This window comes from Rattus rattus, chromosome 6 (assembly GCF_011064425.1).
Source record: "Rattus rattus isolate New Zealand chromosome 6, Rrattus_CSIRO_v1, whole genome shotgun sequence".
Lineage (NCBI taxonomy): Eukaryota > Metazoa > Chordata > Mammalia > Rodentia > Muridae > Rattus > Rattus rattus.
In genome coordinates, this window is record NC_046159.1 from 55,171,381 (window position 1) to 55,190,209 (window position 18,829).

General features: G+C 49.3%; 2 protein-coding genes across 6 annotated transcripts in view; one reads left to right on the top strand and one right to left on the bottom strand.

Annotated features, from left to right (window-relative positions):
* The window catches only part of Grip2 (glutamate receptor interacting protein 2), a 48,838-nt gene extending 37,987 nt beyond the window's left edge, over window positions 1-10,851 (top strand). The window contains exons 21-24 of one of the 3 annotated variants that reach the window (XM_032906087.1): window positions 1,032-1,137; window positions 6,286-6,429; window positions 7,727-7,873; window positions 8,767-10,851. In XM_032906087.1, the coding sequence (XP_032761978.1) occupies window positions 1,032-1,137; window positions 6,286-6,429; window positions 7,727-7,873; window positions 8,767-8,925 (556 nt within the window). In that variant the 3' untranslated portion in view covers window positions 8,926-10,851. Of the gene's footprint in view, window positions 1-753; window positions 1,138-6,285; window positions 6,430-7,726; window positions 7,874-8,766 lie in introns of those variants that run through there. The other 2 variants (XM_032906088.1, XM_032906089.1) reach the window with 2 other exon arrangements.
* A 2,598-nt stretch (window positions 10,852-13,449) lies between these two features.
* Slc6a6 (solute carrier family 6 member 6) overlaps window positions 13,450-18,829 on the bottom strand; it is a 73,337-nt gene continuing 67,957 nt past the window's right edge. For all 3 annotated transcript variants that reach the window (XM_032906092.1, XM_032906091.1, XM_032906090.1), the window contains one exon: window positions 13,450-17,651. In XM_032906092.1, coding sequence (XP_032761983.1) covers window positions 17,508-17,651 — 144 coding nt within the window. In that variant the 3' untranslated portion in view covers window positions 13,450-17,507. The remainder of the gene's footprint in view (window positions 17,652-18,829) is intronic.

Consider the following 18,829-nt stretch of genomic DNA (forward strand, 5'->3'; position numbering starts at 1 on the left):
TCCTCCTTAAAAGCAAAGTTAGGCGGTGTCCCCAATGGAAGAGTTAGAGAAAGAACTGAGGTAGCTGAGGGGATTTGCAACACCATAGGAAGAACAATATCAACCAACCAGACACCCGGAGCTCCCAGGGACTAAACCACCAACCAACATGGAGCGACCCATGGCTCCAGGACATAAATGGGAGGAGAGGCCTTTGGTCCTGTGAAGGCTCAATGCCCCAGTGTAGGGGAATGCCAGGGTGGGGAGGCAGGAGGGAGTGGGTGGGTGGGTGAGCACCCTCATGGAGGCGGGGGTGGGGGAATGGGATGAGGGATTTCTGGTGGGGAAACCAGAAAGGGAATAACATTTGAAATATAAATCAAAAAACTATCCAATAAAAGAAAAGAAAAAAGAAAGCTAAGCTAAGCTAGGCCTTTGAGAAGTGAAGGCTTCGTAAATCACAGTATGGCTAAAGGCTAAGGGTTCTGAGAGCTGACAGAGCAACATAAAGACTGCAGTGGATCCCGCAAGCTTGGTGTTGGCTGCTGATGGGCCACATAGTGTGGGCTGGCAGGATGGGTACTGCTCACCCCTCCCCAGCACAAATATCCCATCTTCTCCATCCATCTGTGTCCTGGCTGGCTCTGGCTCTGTCCTGTCGCTGTCCCGTGGTGCCATGTGTCTGGGTGGGACCAGGGACTGTCTTCTGGGGCTATCCCATGGATCTTTCTGTCTGTCTCTGTCTTCTATCTGTCCGTCTGTCTTTCTTCCCAGGCATCCTGTGTCACCGCTCTCCACCCCGTCTCATCTGCCCCTGTTCTAATTGGCTACCAACAGTCTTGGTCGCCCCTAACTGCGTCTTCCCCACCCCATTCTGTGTCACCAACCACTGCCCTGGGGCCCCAGCACTGCCACCGAGGACACCTGCCTGCCTGCCTGCCTGTCCTATGGCCCCTGGAGCCCAGCACTGGGCCCTGGGCAACGAAGACTCCTCAGGCCCAGCCCACCCACCCTCCCACCTGCCAGAGTTGACGCTGTGGTTCCTGTTGCAGCCCAGCCCCTGGCCCCGCCCGAGAGGAGGGCTTCTGGAGAGTGCTTGGAGAGGCCCTTGAAGACCTGGAGTCCTGTGGTCAGTCTGAACTGCTAAGGGAGCTGGAGGTACTGTCACCTGGCCAAGGGACCTATAGGGGCATCTAGGCACCCTGGAGGGCTGGGGAAAAGGCTACCATTCAATGAGGTCATGCTTGTGTGTTGCCTAGGGATGTGTAGTACCTATGTCTTGTTGCTGTGACAAATTGCCTGACAAAAGCCACTTTAAAAAGGAAGGGCTGGGGCTGGGAATGACACACTTGTTAAAGCATTTACTTGGATCCTAAGAAGCTAGGGTGAGCACGGCACCTGCCTGCAGAGAGAGAAAGAGAGAGAGAGAAAGAGAGAGGAGAGAGAGAGAGGGAGAGGGAGAGAGGGAGAGAGAGAGAGAGAGAGAGAGAGAGAGAGAGAGAGAGAGAGAGAGAGAGAGAGGCCCTGCTTCAATAAATTTCAATAAATGAGACGAAAGAGCTATCAGGGGTTAAGTCTGAACAGCAACTTTGGGCTCCACATGCTCTCAGACATATATGCCTGTGTATGCACACACATCCATACATGCACACACATCCCCATGCATACCACATATACAAACATGAGAAATGAGAAGTGGGGGGAAGGACTTATTTTGCCCCACAATTCCAGGACGCAGTCTATCGTGGCCAGGAAGTCACAGCAGCAGGAGCTTGGGCCTGTTGGTCGCTGCACCTGCAGTGAGGAAGCAGAGACCCGAATGCTGTGTTCACCTCTATTTTCACTCTGATTCAGTCCAGATCCCCAGCCCGTGGGTTTGTGCCACCCACATTCAGAGGGCATCTTTCCGCCTCACTTAACCCACTTTAATGGACTTGTTCACCAGTTTTTCTCCCAGCATCACACTAATGATTACAGTGTATGCACTCTCAGCCAGGCACCCAGGGTCTAAAGGTCTTTACACACAGCCAGGGGTGAAGGACACGCACACATAAGCAGAGGATCTTAAGAATGTCTGAGTGTGTGCATGGAGGTACCCTGGGGCCATCCTGCGTTCTTCGTGAATGTGCACATGTGACACGGGTGATGAGGGACCACGGGCCAGCTGTGGATGAGGTCGCCATCACTCACGTATGGGGCAGGGGGGTTGACAAGGCCATTCTGAGTTCAGGTTTGGGAGCAACAGAAAGCTCTGCTTCATCTGCACCACCCCCTCACTCCCACCTTTACCCCGACCCTATCTGATTCTGCCATTGTTGATTGGGGCCATAACCTTTTCATAAGCCTTGCCAATTACCAGGCTAAAACACAAAACAAAACCAAAAAACCCAAAACCAGTTTTAGTCTTTCCATCTCTCCCAATTGTCTTTTGTCTTGCTCATTTTGACACTTATTTTCTGACTTTTATATCTATTTATCTGTCTATCTATCTCTATCTAATCTATCAATCTATTGATTGATCAATAGATCGATAGATGTCTTCTTTCTTCATACAATACATTTTCAAAGCTACGAGTTGACCTGTAAGTGCTGATTTGACTGGACCCCACCAGTTTTGTTTGTGGGACTCTTGTCTACTTGGTATCCTATATTTTAATGTTTTCTGCTGTTGTGTTGATTTAAACCCTTGAAATCTACAAAAATGAAGGTTGGGGTTGTGCTGGTCAGGGTTTCTATTGCTGTGATAAACACCACGACCAAAAGCAAGTTAAGGGTGGGGGATTTCTTTCATCTGACTCTTGCACACCATGTATATAGTACATTGTCCAGGGAGTCCAGGCAGGAACTCAGGGCAGGAACCTGGAGACAGGAGCTGATGGTAAGGCCATGGAAGAGCTCTGCTTGTTCTTCATGGCTTGCCTAGTTTGCTTTTTTTACCCAGCCCAGGACTACCTACTCAAGGGTGGCCCCTTCTGTGGTGAGCTGGGACTCTCTCACATCAATCATCAAACAAGATGTCCATAGGTTTGCCCACAGTCCAATCTGATGGGGACATTTTCTCAACCAAAGCACCATCTTCCCACGGCTCGAGCTTGTAGCGAGTACAGGGGTTTTAACTAATTGCTTTCTTTAATCTTCTTCCACTGCGCCAAGCCTCCCCTTGGCTGTATTTATTCCAATGTTTAACTTGCTTCCTAGAAATTTTGTTTCAATTTCTACACCTTTTATTTCCCTAACACCCCTCTCTGCTTTTCACATCTTGAGGTTTTTCTTTCTTAAGGTCTTTTCTTTTACTTTTTAGCTTCTTACTTTTCTAGATGTTTTAGATAGACTTAAAGTTTCACTGGCATTTTCTATTAGTTCCAACCCCAAGGGTGCAAGTTTGCCTATCTGCTGGGTCTATGGTCAGAGTGTGGGTTCACCTATCTGTTACCTTTACCATCATGGTTTGGATACACCTATCTGCTGGGTCTATGGTCAGGTTGCAATACAACTTCATTGCTGCAGCTACTCTAGCTGCAGTTACCCAAGGCTCTGTGCTCTGTGGTACTGGAGAGTCTCAGAGCTAGCAAGACCTTGAAATTCACTAGTTTCAAAGGTTTGGAGCATTGCATTCTCAGCTCCATGTTTCTTCAGTACTGAGGAAGGTGTAGGTCCACGTTTCTGCAGAGGTGAAGTCACCACAAGTCCCCCAACCCATGCCATGACCAGTCCTTTCTGCACCCATGTGCTGGCAAACAGACTCTTTTTTGGTCCCACCCAGCAGTGAGAAGATACACCAATTCTCTGCTTTGAGACAGCAATTTTTCCTGAGTGGTACCCAGCTGCTAACATACATTTCAGACCCATTATCTTTCTTGAGCTTCTGAATAAATAAATGGTCCCTTCTACTCATACCTGCCTTCAAAGTTTTCATTCTTAATTTCAAAAAATGTTTAAGTTATCTAAGTCTCTCTATGGTTGGATGAAAGTGCAAGATGCCTCTATCAGCTCAGTCTAAGTATTACCTGAATGTTCTAAGGCTCCAAGAAGGTGTGTGTGTGTGTGTGTGTGTGTGTGTGTCTGTGTGTCTGTGTATCTGTGTGTGTGTGCACATGTATGTGTATATATGTGTGAGGTGTGTGTGCATGTGTATATGTGTACATGTGTGTGGTGTGTGTGTGCACATGTATGTGTGATGTGTGTATATATGTGTGTGGGGTGTGCGTGTGCATGTGTGTGCATGTATGTATGCTGTGTGTCCATGTGTGTGTGTTGTGTGTGTGCACATGTATGTGTGTTGTGTATGTGTGTGTATTGTGCATGCATGTGTGTGGGGTATGTGTGTGTGCATGTGTATGTATGTGTGCATGTGTATGCTGTGTGTGTGCATGTGTATGTATGTGTGCATGTGTATGCTGTGTGTGTGCATGTGTGTATGTATGTGTGCATGTGTATGCTGTGTGTGTGCACATGTGTGTGTTGTGTGTGTGTATGCATGTTGGTGTGTCTGTGTCTATGTGTGTTAGGCGGTAGAGAACAAGCCCTTGCATTCATTGTCAGAAGTTGGGCAATTTTATCAATTGCTCTCCACCTTGTTTTTTCTTAAATATTTGTTTATTTGCCAGGCATAGTGGCATACGCCTTTAGTCCCAGCACTTGGGAAGCAGGGGCAGACCGATCCCTGAGTTTGAGGCCAGCCTGGCCTACAGAGTGAATTTCAAGACAGTCAGGGCTACATAGAGAAACCCTGTCTCAAAAACTCACAAAAACAAACAAAATTTGTTTATTTTTATATGTATGAGTGTTTTACCTGTGTGTGTGTGTGTGTGTGTGTGTGTGTGTGTGTGTGTATGCGCGCACGTGCCCTACATATATGTAGTTACCACAGAGGCCAGAAAAGGGCATCAGAACTCCTGTAACTGGAGTTACGTAGGTTGTGAATGCCCTGGGGGTGATGGAAACTGAATCCAGGTCTTCTGCAAGAGCAGCCAGTACTCTAAACCACTGAGCCATCTCTCCAACCCTTCCACCTTCTAGTTAGTGATAGGGTCTATTGCTGAACCTGGGACTTACCATTTTGGGTAGACTATCTGGCCAGTGAGCCCCAGGGATCAGCATTCCCATCCCCCTTGTAGCTCTAGGGCTTTGTCTTCACACGGGTTTTGGGGGGCCTTGGGTTCTCAACTCCCCATTCTGTGCACACAACCTTCCCCATTGAGCTGCCACCTAAGCTCTCGACTCTCTAAGGACTCGTATCCCAAGATGTCAAGTCTCTGGTCTTTCCTAGTGGACCCTAGCTCTCCAGAAGGTGAGAACTAGGAAGAGATGTGCAGAAGGCCCCTGCATCCACTCCACCAAGGTTCTCCCCCTGGGGCCTCCCTCCCTCCTCCTCTCCCTCCAAACAGCCTTGCTGGCCCTAAGACATTCGCTTTCCTAGTCTGCCTTGCATTTGGAAGATCATCAGGGCCAAGCAGAATTACACACCAGAGTGGAAACTCAGACACCGTGATGGGCATGGAGAGAAATGTCTAGACTGGGGGGGTACCTGTGTGCCCAGGAAGCTGAGTATCACAATGGAAGGGGTTCACCCTCCCACTTCGGCACCTCTCTGTCCCCGCCCACTGCCCCAGCCCATCCATCCCACAGTCCTGCTCCTTTCTCACCTCCATCTTTGTCCAGGTGACCCTTCCTTTGACTTTTGCTTGGCAACTCCACGGTCCCATCATGTCCTTCCTGGCTACTGTTTCCAGAGTCACCCTGTTGTCACCATGGGATAAAAAGTTACATACTCACTATAAGCTGCTGGGTGCTGTAAGACCCTTACCCTCCAGGCCTTCCCATGGTCCATCTTTGCTGTGTCCCCTCTGTCTGGGGGGGACACAGCACTTTTGTCTTCCCTTTCTGTTCTTTGAGAGCCATCCTGCTCTGGAGGCATCACTGACTTTTCTCTGTGTCCTCGACTCTTGCTTCCCATGCACCTTGCTCATACGAGCCGAGGCACAGAACCCTAACTGTGGAGTCAGCCTGAGTTCAGACTCTCACTAAACCTATTTGTCTTTAAAAACAGAAATGGCTCAGTACGACAGAAACAGGAGATAACTTAAACTTGTAATTGCAGAGAACTGAGCCTAGCACACAGCAGATGTTAATCTGTCACTGACCTCCTCCCCAGGAGGCTCTTATTCTGATCCTGTGATTGGTCAAGGACCCTGAGGACAGGCACCTCATCCTCATCCCCTGTGTTCACCCCGTGATGTAGCGCCTGCCTGACAGAGCCAGATGGAGTAAGTATATGGCATCTAAGTGACAACCATGTCCCCACAGGCTTCCATCATGACAGGCACTGTACAGTCGGTAGCTGTGGATGGCAGGCCTGGCTCTCGGCCCTGGCGCCGGAGCCGGGAAGTCGGAACATCCCCGGAAGACCTGCAGGAGCTGCTGTTGCCAACGCCCCTGGAGATGCACAGGGTTGGTGTTGGGGGCCACAAGCAAGCATGAAGTATGGGCACTGGGGGCCTGGTACCAGGAGGACTTTACCTGCTTGGGATGCCGAGGGCCCTACCCCTTGTTGGGCTTTATTATCTCTTGCCATAAAACAGGGACTTAGGGGCTGGAAAGATGAGCTAAGAGAAGTGCTGCTCTTTCAGGGGACCCGAGTTTGATTCCTGAGAAACCATCCCTTCTTCAGGCCTCCAGTAGCATCAGGCACACAAGGGGTGCACAGAAAGACGTGCAGATAAAACATCAAACACATAAAATAATAAAAATTTAAAAACCAAACAAATAACAACTAACATACCCAGGAGGTTTTATTCCATTAGGTTTTCTATAACTCTCACTGTGTGAGTAATTACACCCCAAACCTGCACACAGACACACCTGTGATACGCATTTTCCAGCAAACTTTTATTCCTATGTGCATGTGTGCATAAGAATATGTATATTGTATACACACATCTATGCACACATGTTAAAGTTGCATTTCACCTATGGATACGTGGGTTTGTACAGTTAGCCCTCCCTATCTACAGGTTCCGAATTCAGCCCACCAACTACAGATGAGAAGTATTTGGGGGGAAAAGCTGGACATCATGGTACAGGTCTTTAATCCCAGCAGTTGGGAGGCAGAGGCCAGTGGATCTCTGAGTTAAAGGCCAGGCTGGTCTATACAGCAAGTTCCAGGCCAGCTCTACATAACAAGACCTTATCAGAAAAAAAAAAAAGTACTCTAGGGAAAAAAATTGTACTGATCATGGACTGACGTTGACTTTGGACTTTGTTCTGGGAATGGTGCAAGGCAAGTCATCTGTATAGCACCAGTGACTGGGTTTTGGAGGCTTTCTGGGGATGTCTTGTGCACATGGACAGGATCTGTGCAGATCCTATGTCAGTGAGCATCTGCAGATTTGGGCATCCTCACAGTGTCCAGGAGCTGATACCCTACAGATACCAAACGGCCACTTAGCAGGCTACTGTAGGTAGATGATGGAGCTCACTTTCCCGCCACCACTATGCACCCATATGAGGACCAAGGCATCAGGGCGCATGCCAAGTCCAGAGTTTTTCCCAGGGTGGTGACCCCATTCTAAGGAACCCCTTAGGTCTCTGGGATCTGCAGACTGCACATTGCAAGGTGAATGCCATAAGGCACAGGATACTCAACAGGCTGCTGAGGACAGCCTGGAGTATGGCCAGTCAGCAGGCTGGGCCTGAATCCCAAGGACATAATGGAGGTTAGCTCAAAGGTCACCCTTCCTGCCCCCAGGTGACCCTGCACAAAGACCCGGTGAGGAACGACTTTGGTTTCAGTGTCTCAGATGGCCTCCTGGAGAAGGGTGTCTATGTCCACACTGTGCGCATTGATGGGCCAGCTCAGCACGGAGGCCTGCAGCCCTTTGACCGTCTCCTGCAGGTAACTCAGAGGACCCCCAGAGTCAGGTAACTCAGAGGGCCCCCAACACTGGCCCAGGGACAGAGCCCTATTGTGTAAGCGTGCATGGAAAGGCCAGTGGAATGAGTAAGGCGAGGCTGTTCCCATCAGAACTGAGATTCCATTGGCTATCGACCCTTTGATTGATGGAGGGCCTGTCTGTCTAGTTAACTGTCCCTCTGAGACACATGACCTCCTTAGGCTCCATAAAATCACCTTCCTTTTTTGCCTTCTCTCCAAAACATTATATAACAGATCCCTTCCCAACCCCCTGGCCAGAACCAGTCATATGACCTAGCAAAAAGGGATGCTGGGAAAGAAAGCTTTGCCTAACTTAGCCCCCCTACACTGCCCTTCCCTTGCTGGAGCCACTTTTGCTCCTTTGTTATATTTGTTCTAAATGTACCTAATTTTTGTTTTCTCCTATTTCTGGGTGGGTGCAGGACTTCATTTCAGGAAAATCACAGTTTTGATGTATCAATGAAAAACACAGCTCTGCCTCAAAGGGAACAAGAGTTCACTCTGGAGCCATTAGTGATTGAAATCAATATGTTTGTTTATAAAAAATGGTGGATATATCAGGTAGGCTGGTTACAGCAAGTCAGAAATACATGCTTTAGACCTCAGATGCCATCTGATGCCATTCTTAGTTTTGGGGGGTTAGTGGAAGCTAGTGGTCACTTGATCATTGAAAGGATGTTAGGTCAGACATAGGGTGGACAGGAATGATTCTCCAGTGGGAGCTCAAGATAACCTTCAAGCTTTGGTCCTGGAATATTCCAGCCTCTCTCCAACTCTAGTCAGACTTATAGGTGCATCTTCTTTCCAGAACTTTCATTCACGGGGACTCTGTCCCTCGGTTGTGCACTGTGTAGGTCAATCATGTTCGCACTCGGGATTTCGATTGCTGTCTGGCCGTTCCACTCCTGGCAGAGGCTGGGGACATCCTTGAGCTGGTGGTCAGCCGAAACCCTCTGGCACAGAGCCGCAGGACACCAGGAGCACCGGGCCCCAGTAGTCCCCAGATGATCTGAGGTCATTATGTAAGTCAGCTGGCGGAGTGCCCCCAGTCATCGACTTATGGCCTGCAGATTTCACATCCGGTAGAGTGGCATCTTCAAGTTGGGTCTTCAGGATGCTCAGAGAACCTCACAGGAAAGGGGTCATCCCTGCTGCTCAGCCAGGAGAGCCCAGCTCCCTGTGCAGTCATCTCAGAGCAGCGAACAGAGTGGGGACGGCCCAGCTCCGTGTGGGAACTGGACTGAGCTGCCAGTATTTCCCATTCTGGGAAGTTAATAAGCTGTAGGTGGACAATTCTGCTCTGTGGAAAGAGGCATTTGGCGACCCAGCTGTTCAGATGGTACCCAGTGCACAGGGACCCTGCCACCGGGAAAGATATGGCACAAGAACAGTGTCCTCCCTTCTCCCAAATGGTGGTGTTTTGAGAGACTCCAGCGCCTAGCGACCATACTGAGGAACCCCAATTAGGGACAATCTGGGGTGCCAAAGAATGCTTGCCCCTTCCTTCAGGTTGGTCGTTCAATTATTTCGTGGGTGATTCTGAACCTCAGAGCAGAACTGTGGCCATCAACCCTCCTGCACCACAAAACCTTAGCCCAAGTCCTCGCCCAGAGGAGGGCACAGCTCGGGTCAAACAATCCAGGAGCATCCACACACCTGCCATTCCAGCACATATGGAAAGCCTGGGGAAGAGACTGAGTCACAGGTCTGCCCCTGACCCCATCAGAGGAAGAGAGGAAGAGGAAAGGAGCTGGCATGGAGGGAGGTCGGCTGAAGGACAAGAGAGTGGCTAACTAGAGCAGTGTCCAAGGAGGCTATTCAAGGAGGTCCCCAGCATCCCTTAGCTCTGGGTTCCTCCATCTCTGCCAAGCAGAACCCTTCCAGCTTCAAGCAAGACTCAAGACACTTCCCAGCAGTCTGAGCTGGTCTGGAGACTGGCTTCATGTTTGCCCAGCTCAAGGTCTCAAGGACCCGGGGGGAGCCTCCAACCCTGCCCTGTCACCCCTCTGTGCCCTTGAAGCTCACAGCTAGAAAGCACTCCCTGTTCAAGAGGACAGATGGGGTCCCAGAAGCCATTCTTTCCCCGTTCTCTTCTTGGCTGTGTAACCTTGAGTAAAGCTGAAAAGACACAGGGCGAGCTCCAGCTGCCCACTAAGACGCTTCAGCTCTCTGCTTTTCCTAGCTTCCCCCATATCCTGCCCTTCACGATGGCTTCCCCAGGGACCCTTCAGGCAACCCAGTGACTCTACTTTCACTGCCCCAGGGTAGAAAGATACTACCCACCCATCATGGGCACCAAAGACCTTCAGCTTCACGAGCAGAGAAGTGACTCCTAGCCACCAGCTCACCTGATGCTGTGTGACCTTGGGCAGATGGCTCTGTGGCATAACTGACTGTACCCTGAAGGCCTCTTAGCTTGGGAAATCTGTGTTCCACTTAATGACTCCAGGCTCTGAAAATGCAACCACTCGACCACTGCCCTCCCCTCGGGCTGAGGCTCTCCCATCCTCCCAGACGTATGCAACTAGGCCAAGCGGGTGGACCTCCTGGCTGTGGCCTGAGGCCTTCTCATATGCAATATACCCCCCTGGCTTCTCACAGGGGTGTTTGCCCCACACAACATCCCTAGCCCCCTCCCCAGTGAGCATCCTGCCTGCCTATGCATTTTGGGTACCTCCCCTGTGACACCCACCCCCAGAGCTGTATTTTTCTCTGGCTAAGATTAGAACATATTCCTTGTAAAGTATTTTTCTATGCGGGTTTTCTTAGGGCTCCCAGGAAGCACCCAGCACACCCATGGCCCCACTGTACAGGTTGTTTCTGGTCTGTCTGGGGCCCACCTATAAATCTTTGTCCCACCAGGCATCACGGTGACTGGGGGGAGGTTGAGTGCTATTGGGGTGATTTTTTTTTTTAATAAAATTGGTTAAATGCACAAAGTAGGTTGTCTGCTTTATAAAAATAACAGGCTGGCAAGATTCAGCTTCTGTGTGAATCTTGTAGCCTCCCTGCTTCTTTTCATTCATTCATAAAGCGGTACATGGAGCTAAAGAGATGACTCAGTGGTTAAGAGCTCTTGGTTCTCTCAAAGAGGACCTGGGTTTGGTTCCTAGAACCCACGTGGTGGCTTCACAACCATCAGTAACTCCATTTCCAGGAGCCTGACATCCTCTTCTGACCCCTGCAGGCATTAGGCGCACATGTGGTGCACATATATACACACAGGCAAAACATTCATACACGTAAGATGAAACAAATCTTTAAGCAAAAGATACTGGCCCATTTTGAGGGTTGGAGAGATGGTTTAGTGCTCTTCCAGAGGACCTGAGTTCAGTTCCTGGCATCCTTATTGGGCAGCTTACAACCACCCCTAACTCCAGCTCCCGACGGACACCCTCTTCTGGCCTCCATTAGCACTATGCTTACATGCACATACCCACCACTCACACACAATAAAAATAGATATTAAAAGAATCATCTACTGTACATCCTAGTGAAGACAGTGAGCTGGTCATAAAGCATCTTTTCAGTAGGCAGAAAGAACAGTGAAGAAGACACAGCCTACTGGAGCAGAGTGGCCAGGCTGAGAAGCCCAGGCAGGGCTTCTCTGAAGGAGTGATGGTTTAGGACAGAAGCCAGCCCTTCACAGACCTAGGGGAAGCATCCCAGGCAGGGGACGGAGGCACAAATGCAAAGCACCCGTGGTATAAATGAGTCTGGTAGGGTCTAGGACCCAGAGAGGTGGAGACACCCATCTTAGTTCCAGCAGCCAGGGAATCTTTGGTCTTGATGAAGGGAAATACCAAGTGGGTAGCCTGGAGGTCTAGCTGTTGCTCCCAAATCTCAGGGACCCAGGGCAAAGTAAGTTCACGGATTCTGGGGTCCAGCGAACAGGGTCAAGCCTGTAGAATGGAGGAAACTTACAGATCTAAAGGCAGATAGAAGCTGTTCCCTCGGGTGTCAGTGCACAGGGTCGAAGGCCAGCACCATCCACAGCCTATATGCCAAGCACAGTTTTGAGTACTTAGTAAGAACTGGTGGGATCCTCCTAGAAGCCTTCAGGGGAGGACTCCGTACACATTACAGAGGAGGAACCAAGGCATCAGAAGGTTAAGTGATCTGCCCAAAGGCGTAAGGTAGTGTAGGGTGGAGTCAGAATCCAAACACAAGCCAGTGGCTGAAACACAAAGGGAGGGAAGTAGACACAGACCATCCAAAAGGCAGTAGAAACATGTTGGTGAGGTGCTCTTTTAACTTAACACTGTCTATGAAACCAGCCAGAGCAGACCTATAGTCCTCACCACCCCAGATCTGAGTGGGAAGTCTATGTACCCCAGAACAAAACCCTTGTCTGGGAGCTTCCTCTTAGCAGTTCTCACCTCTGTGGATGTAAGGAACATCCCACATATGAAAACCTGAAATCCAAAACACTCCAAAATCTGAAACTGGGAGCATTGATATCCCAACACAGTGGATAATTCACACCAGAAATTATATTAACAACCGAGCCAAGACAAAGGAGCTGTTAGACCTGAGGGAAAACCAATTCCATAACTGTCTGCTTAAAGCAAGCTATATTAGAACTGGCCAGCCAGCTGCTTCTTTGAAAGTCAGGATTTCAGAGAGCAGCCCAGGGTTCCAGAGAGCAGCAGCACCTCATTATCTTTTGAGGCCCCTTTTATGGGGAAGGGTTAAGATTGACAAAAAAAAAAGCTGTCAAGATAATATTCTGTTAGCACCTGAACAGAAGAGTGGGCGATGCAGGACTCAATGCTGCCTGTGAGAAGGGCAAGCATGTATCATGTGCAAGGGGACGCATCAAGGTATCTGGGAAGACACATTTTCATAAGCCAGGAGGGCAATCATACGTCACAGGTTCAGTTCAGCAAGCCAAAGAGGTCACAGTTCAACATAGCTTGAAAAACTTGCTGTTCAACGTACACTAGGTTTAGGAAACTGAACCTTAATCTTGTAATGTATGAAGACTTAGTAAGAACGTATAACAATGTAACTCCTCAACAATGTGGTTCCTACTTTGGTTTCACAGGACGGGACTATGGGGTGGGTGTGGCTAAGTCCAGGAAATAGGCTTGGCTGACAAGCATGAGGACCCAAGTTTGATCAATACCCATGTTAAAACGCCAAGCAGGACCTAGGGATCAGTTTAGTGGTTGGAAGCTCTTGCCATCTTTCCAGGAGATTGGGTTTGGTTCCCTGCACAATGTGGCAGCTACCTGTTAACTCTATCTTCCAAGGGCTCTGATGCCCTCATTTGGTCTCCGTGGGCACTGCATTCACATGCACAGACCCACACGGAAGGCCAGGTGCAACAGTTCTTGCAATCTCATAGCTGGGGAGAAGACACAGGTGAGTCCCTGGGACTCCTAGGCCATCCCTAAGCTAATGTCTGAAAAAAAAAAATCAAGGTCAGGAAATGCTCTCCAGCCCCAGTGAAATTCCTTTATAAACTGTAAAGTGCCTGCCACTTTAGAGTTGTAGAGGTGAACCCAGTCACTCCGAAACACACCAGACATTCGTGAATTTTAAAAAGGAAATGTTTATTGTTGTGTTACAAGGTGATTATAAACTCCTCTAAAAAAAGCAAAGATGGATTTAAAATATCAATATACATATTCATCTAAAAAGCAAAAGAGAAAAAAAAAACCGAAGCCCTGCAAAATGCGGGGTCGTCGTAATTAAACATACACAGAGCTTGTATACTGCAAGACAGGTCACACACCAAGGATCCTTCAAACACAAACGCTCCTCCCCTTCTTGGTTGGTTTCAGGTTTTTTTTTTGTGTGTGTGTGTGTGTGTGTGCGTGTGCATTTGTTTTTTTGTTTTTTGTTTTTTACAAAAGTTTAAAATATTTTAAAAATATTTTGAAGTTTTTAAAAAATGTCCTGATGAGCCAGACATATTTCTGAAGGAGGCAAAACCCACGTTCTCAGCTTTTCTCTTGTGCTAAATACAGTCACAGTTGTTAGGGATTGGAAAAATTGGTTTAAAAGAAATGTAACTACCATCTCATTTTGAAGCCAAATATCTAACAAGATGCTCTGTCCTTCGGGGAACATGCCAGAACATGCCTGCAATGACACCACCACTCCTCCTCCTCCTCCTCCTCTTCCTCCTCCTCTTCTCCTCCTCTTCCTCCTCCTCCTCCTCTTCCTCCTCCTCTTCCTCCTCCTCCCAGAGAACACAGACAGCCAGTTTCCTGTGAAGGCCTGACTCTTGGGAGATCAGCATGGAGGAGGAGGGTAGGGAGCACTGCTCTGGCTTCTGGGATGCCCCTCTCCATCTTGGAGTATCTGGGCTTTGTTGTGTGTGTGGTTTGGGACTTGATGAAGGAGGGGTGTGCACACAGAGGTATTTACAGTGTCCATAGGGACAGGGGTATCAGGTTCCAGTGGGACTGTGAGGGGCCTTCTCTAAGGTGCCTTCCTGGCTTATGTCTGCATCTTGGAGAGAGAAACTGGGCTGGCACCTGTTAGACTGCTTGCTAGAGCATTGCCCCATCCAGAGAGGCGGGGCTGGAATGCTGTCGGCCATGGTAGTGACACCCTGTGATAGAGAAAGCCCCTTCCTGTGCAGAGGGAGCACATGCTGCTTTCTCCTCGTGCTTTGCCATGGTCTGCATAGCTTTCCTCTCAGGCTACTTCCTGCATAGCCTTGGGCTACATGGAGGTCAAAGGCCTGCCCATACACCCTGGCTAAGGCTCTTCACATTAGCAGTGTCTTTGGCCCTCAGTTTCCTGTGGTACAATTTGAGGGGAGGTGTATCAATTCCTAGTTCCCGAAGGCTTCAAAGGAGGAAGGAAGGAAGGAAGGAAGGAAGGAAGGAAGGAAGGAAGGAAGGAAGGAAGGAAGGAAGGAAGGAAGGGTAGCATGGGGCTGGGGTGAGCAGGACAGTAAGGATGGGCACAAGTGGGTATTGCTCTCTGCTCCATGAATACGGGACAGGGGCTTTCATCAGCTCTGGCCTTTGGTTGACAGAGAAGGCTTGACAGTTTACTTAGACAATTCCCTGGCCCTGCCTTCCATCTACCATGTCTTGAGAGCCTGGAGCTACAAAGAACTCAAATGTCCAGTTCCACTTAGCTCACAGTATAAGTCCCACGCTAGGCCTATTCTCCTGTTTACAAAGTGCCTTGGATCGGGCCCTCTGGGACAGTCCACAGTGCCCAGTAGGGATCCTCCACTAGGGAGATAACAGAACTCCTAGGACCAAATAACATCTCCCAGGAGAGTTCTCCTGGGCCCACTGAAGGTCCTCATCTAAACCTGGAAATGTTCCTGGCTTCCTGTCTACATCGGACAGGCAGGGCAGGATCTGGCCTGTTCCAGGCAAGGGCTGGTTGGCCAACAGCTTAGCCCTCTCTCCAAGAGGCAGGTGGACCAGAGTCACGAGCTCTACTTCAAAATGTTACTTACATGCAGACATGAAAAGACAAGCGTCACGACAAGAGTTATCAGGGCCAGGGACTGGGAGGGAGTGGTGAGTATTGAAGACAGGTGAGGGGACACTGTCAGGGAGTGGGCTCTGGAGGTGGCTGGCCTTCCATCCAGGCAGTGCCTGGGGACTTGGCCCGCTGTGTCTTTGGTCTAGAATTTGATCTGGGAATGATTAAAAAGGCCATTCTCAGGCCATTTCCAGAATGGTGCCATTTGTCTGCCAACCCAAAATACTGAAGGCTCGCCAGAGGGGCGTGCCCGATAGGGGTTGGCGGTAGGGTAGACGGGCATGACCACAGATGTTGCCACAGCTGGACGAGCCCCCTCTCCCTTACACTTCACCTATCTTTCAATCACCCACAGTGGTTACTTTTAAGGTTCCATAGAACAAAAGAAAACAGGGTACATTACAAGTCGGTAAAATCAGGGAAGGAGAAACTCCAACACTCAAAATAACACAAGAGCAACCAGAAATACACAGGACAACAGGAACACGGTACAATCATGGGTGGCTGAGTCAACAGCCACTGGAAGAGGATTAGAGGGTCACTTGGCAGAGTACATTGCTTTGGAGACAGAAAAATGTGTACATTTGTCAAAGAAGTTCAGGATGGCACAGTTGGGCCCAGTGGAGGCTGGGGTGAAGGTGTAGCGCCCTCTCCTGGTTCAGAAGGAAACAGCCCTGTCTGACATTGGGCAGCTCTGGAGTATTGACCTCATCTCTGTGGGGACAGCTTCAACCTACAAAACTTCCCTTTGTCCTCTCTCTGCAGTTCCCCGGGGGCCAACACCTGTCCAAGAGCCAATGCAGTGGCTTGGAATCATCTGAGGTCACTACTAAGTTGGCTCTGTAATTGAACTCAGATCCGTTAAGATCCTGTGTCTACAGCCACTTGGAGCATTCCTTGTTGGGAACTGGATGGTTCTGGGGTAAGATCTTTAACAAGAGTTTGTCAAGAGGCAAGGAAGAAAAGTATCCTTCTGAGGTACACTTGCCAGTCTGGGGTACACTCACCCTCCTGAGCTGCTAATATCATTTGGTCCACTGGCCTCTCCCCCTGGTCCTCACCAAAATACATTCTGCTTGGGGAATGCTCTGGTCACCACCTATCATGACTCCACTCAAATACAGCAGACACTTCCTGAGTGGGATCCCCACTCTGAAGCCCCATAGGCTCCTTGAACTGGCTTCAGGCAAACCATACTGAGTACTCAAGAAAGGACATGGTTTCTGCCGACGCCTGTTGAGGGTCCCTGACCCGAGCCCCATTCTCACCCGACATTCAGACGTCCCATTTCTGTCTCTAATACCCATGGTGGTTCAGACACTCCCACTGACTACCTACCCATTATTTCAAAGTAAAAGGGCAGGCATTTGGCCCTGGTACAACCACTTCAGTTGCTCTCAGATCAGTCCTTCACGCTGAGGGTGGGTCATTATTTTGGCATCTTTCTTGTTGACTGAGAAAGAGTGAGGGGTCTCCCCACGGCCCTGCTCTCTCCTGCCCTCAAGTCTGCTCGGCTAGTCGGGGCCCCCTCTTCTCGGCTGTGTCCTTCCTCCTGAACCAGCTCAGAAGGGACTACACCTTTCTTGAAGATGTAGCCACCGTCATAGGAAAATTCCACCCAGCATTTAGTATTATTTTTTTTTCCTTTTTTTCATTTGTTTTTGGGCAGAACTCTCTGCCAGCTATGTAAGCACCGAAGAATTGCTTTTGAAAAAAAAAAAAAAAAACGAGATCCGTTGCTGGCAAGACCAATTCAAGTGGCAAAGTGTATGACAGACTCTATATATAGTTATATGTTAAAAAAATACAAAGAAAAATTTACCAAGTTCCCATTAAAATACATCAAAATCAATATGAAAGTCCATCCTCTCCCCCCAGGACATAGGCCCATGGGTTTTCTTTTTGTACAAAATAATCCCCCAAACAAAACAAAATACACATATACAGACACACACGAAACACACACACACACACACACACACACACACACACACACACACACAGAGTAACATTTTCTGTGACAATTAAAAAAAAAATCCTAGTACAAATATAAAGCTCTGTAAACCTGGTCCTAGGAGAATCTAAGGTTAGTAAACGGCAGGAAAGCGGCGCCGGTCACACAGCCCGGACCTCACATCATGGTCTCCACAATGACGTGACTGGGTTTCATGAGTGCACCGTTCATGAGGGTTGCTCTGGAGTGAAAGGGCGTAGCCCCTTCACGCTCCACAGCCCAGCGGTTGGGCTCCCTGGGGGTTATCAGGTATTTGATTCTCTGCAGAAGAAAGAGGAGGAGATTAGGAGCGGATTAGGGAGGGTCCTTCCCACCCACCTCCAGAACCCCCTAGGATACTTGCCATAAGGCATCTGGTCAACTGCCACCCTTTCTGGGCCTTTTGTGGGTTTTTTTTAAATGGGGGATGGTGGGATGGCACCCTATGTCCTACAGTGGTTTCCCCAGCCAGTATTCATGCTTACAGATGGGGTACACACATGACTTCCACAGGCAGATTTCTTTCCCCTAAGGAGTTGAGTCCTGTCTCTCCATGGTTTATTCTCCCTGCTTTCTCTGATTTCTGCTTCTATGTATCTTTTAGAGTTGGAAAACTGACCTAACCCCCATCTCTTTCAGCCCCGGGCACCCCCAAGAAGAAATTTGTACTTCTTGGCCTCCCAGAGCCTAAATGAGACAGTTCCTCACTGGGAGCTCCTTCTGAAGGGTTGGGCCTGGGAGGAGACTACAGGAGAATTCTCAGACACTCTAGCCATGGAGCCCAGGCCTCTCAGTGTTGTGACTGATCATGAACCTGGGGAGGGAAGAGCCCTAGCCCTCTCCAGGGACACTAGGAAGTCACCAGCAGAGTGGGAGTGGAACTTGGCTCCCACCTCCTGCCTCCTGCCCACTTCCTGCCGGGTGTCTGCTCAGACTGAAACCGGCCAGCAGTTTAAAAAAAGAAAACAAGAAAGGAACAAAAGGCACTCCTAGGTATTTACATCCAACTATGGCAAATTACAGCTGGGAGAGCTGCTAAAACCTGCATGTGCCAGGTCTAGTGTTCTCCCTGGCACTGTCAAGGGACTTGGGAGAAGCTGCTTATTTAAAAAGCGGCTTATTTCACTGGAGAATCCACATTTCCTCATTCTCAGGGGACGTTGAGGAGGGACCAAACACAAGACCTGGTAACTCCAGGCCATGCCTCTCCCACAAATGCCTGTGTTGCTTTGAGCAGGAAGACTCTTCCTCACTGACCTGGCCTGCCTGCTTGCTTTCAACCCTGCCCCCTTGACATTGGAACAATGGGGTCCAAAAGCAAAGTGGAAAAGTGTACCCACCACTGGCAGCCACCCCCGCTGTCTATTGGGAACCACAGCCTGGTCTGGAACTCTGGTTGGGTTGGAGATCCTGATATGCCTGCCACTTGCTACCTCACCATTAGGAGGGCACCAGGGCAG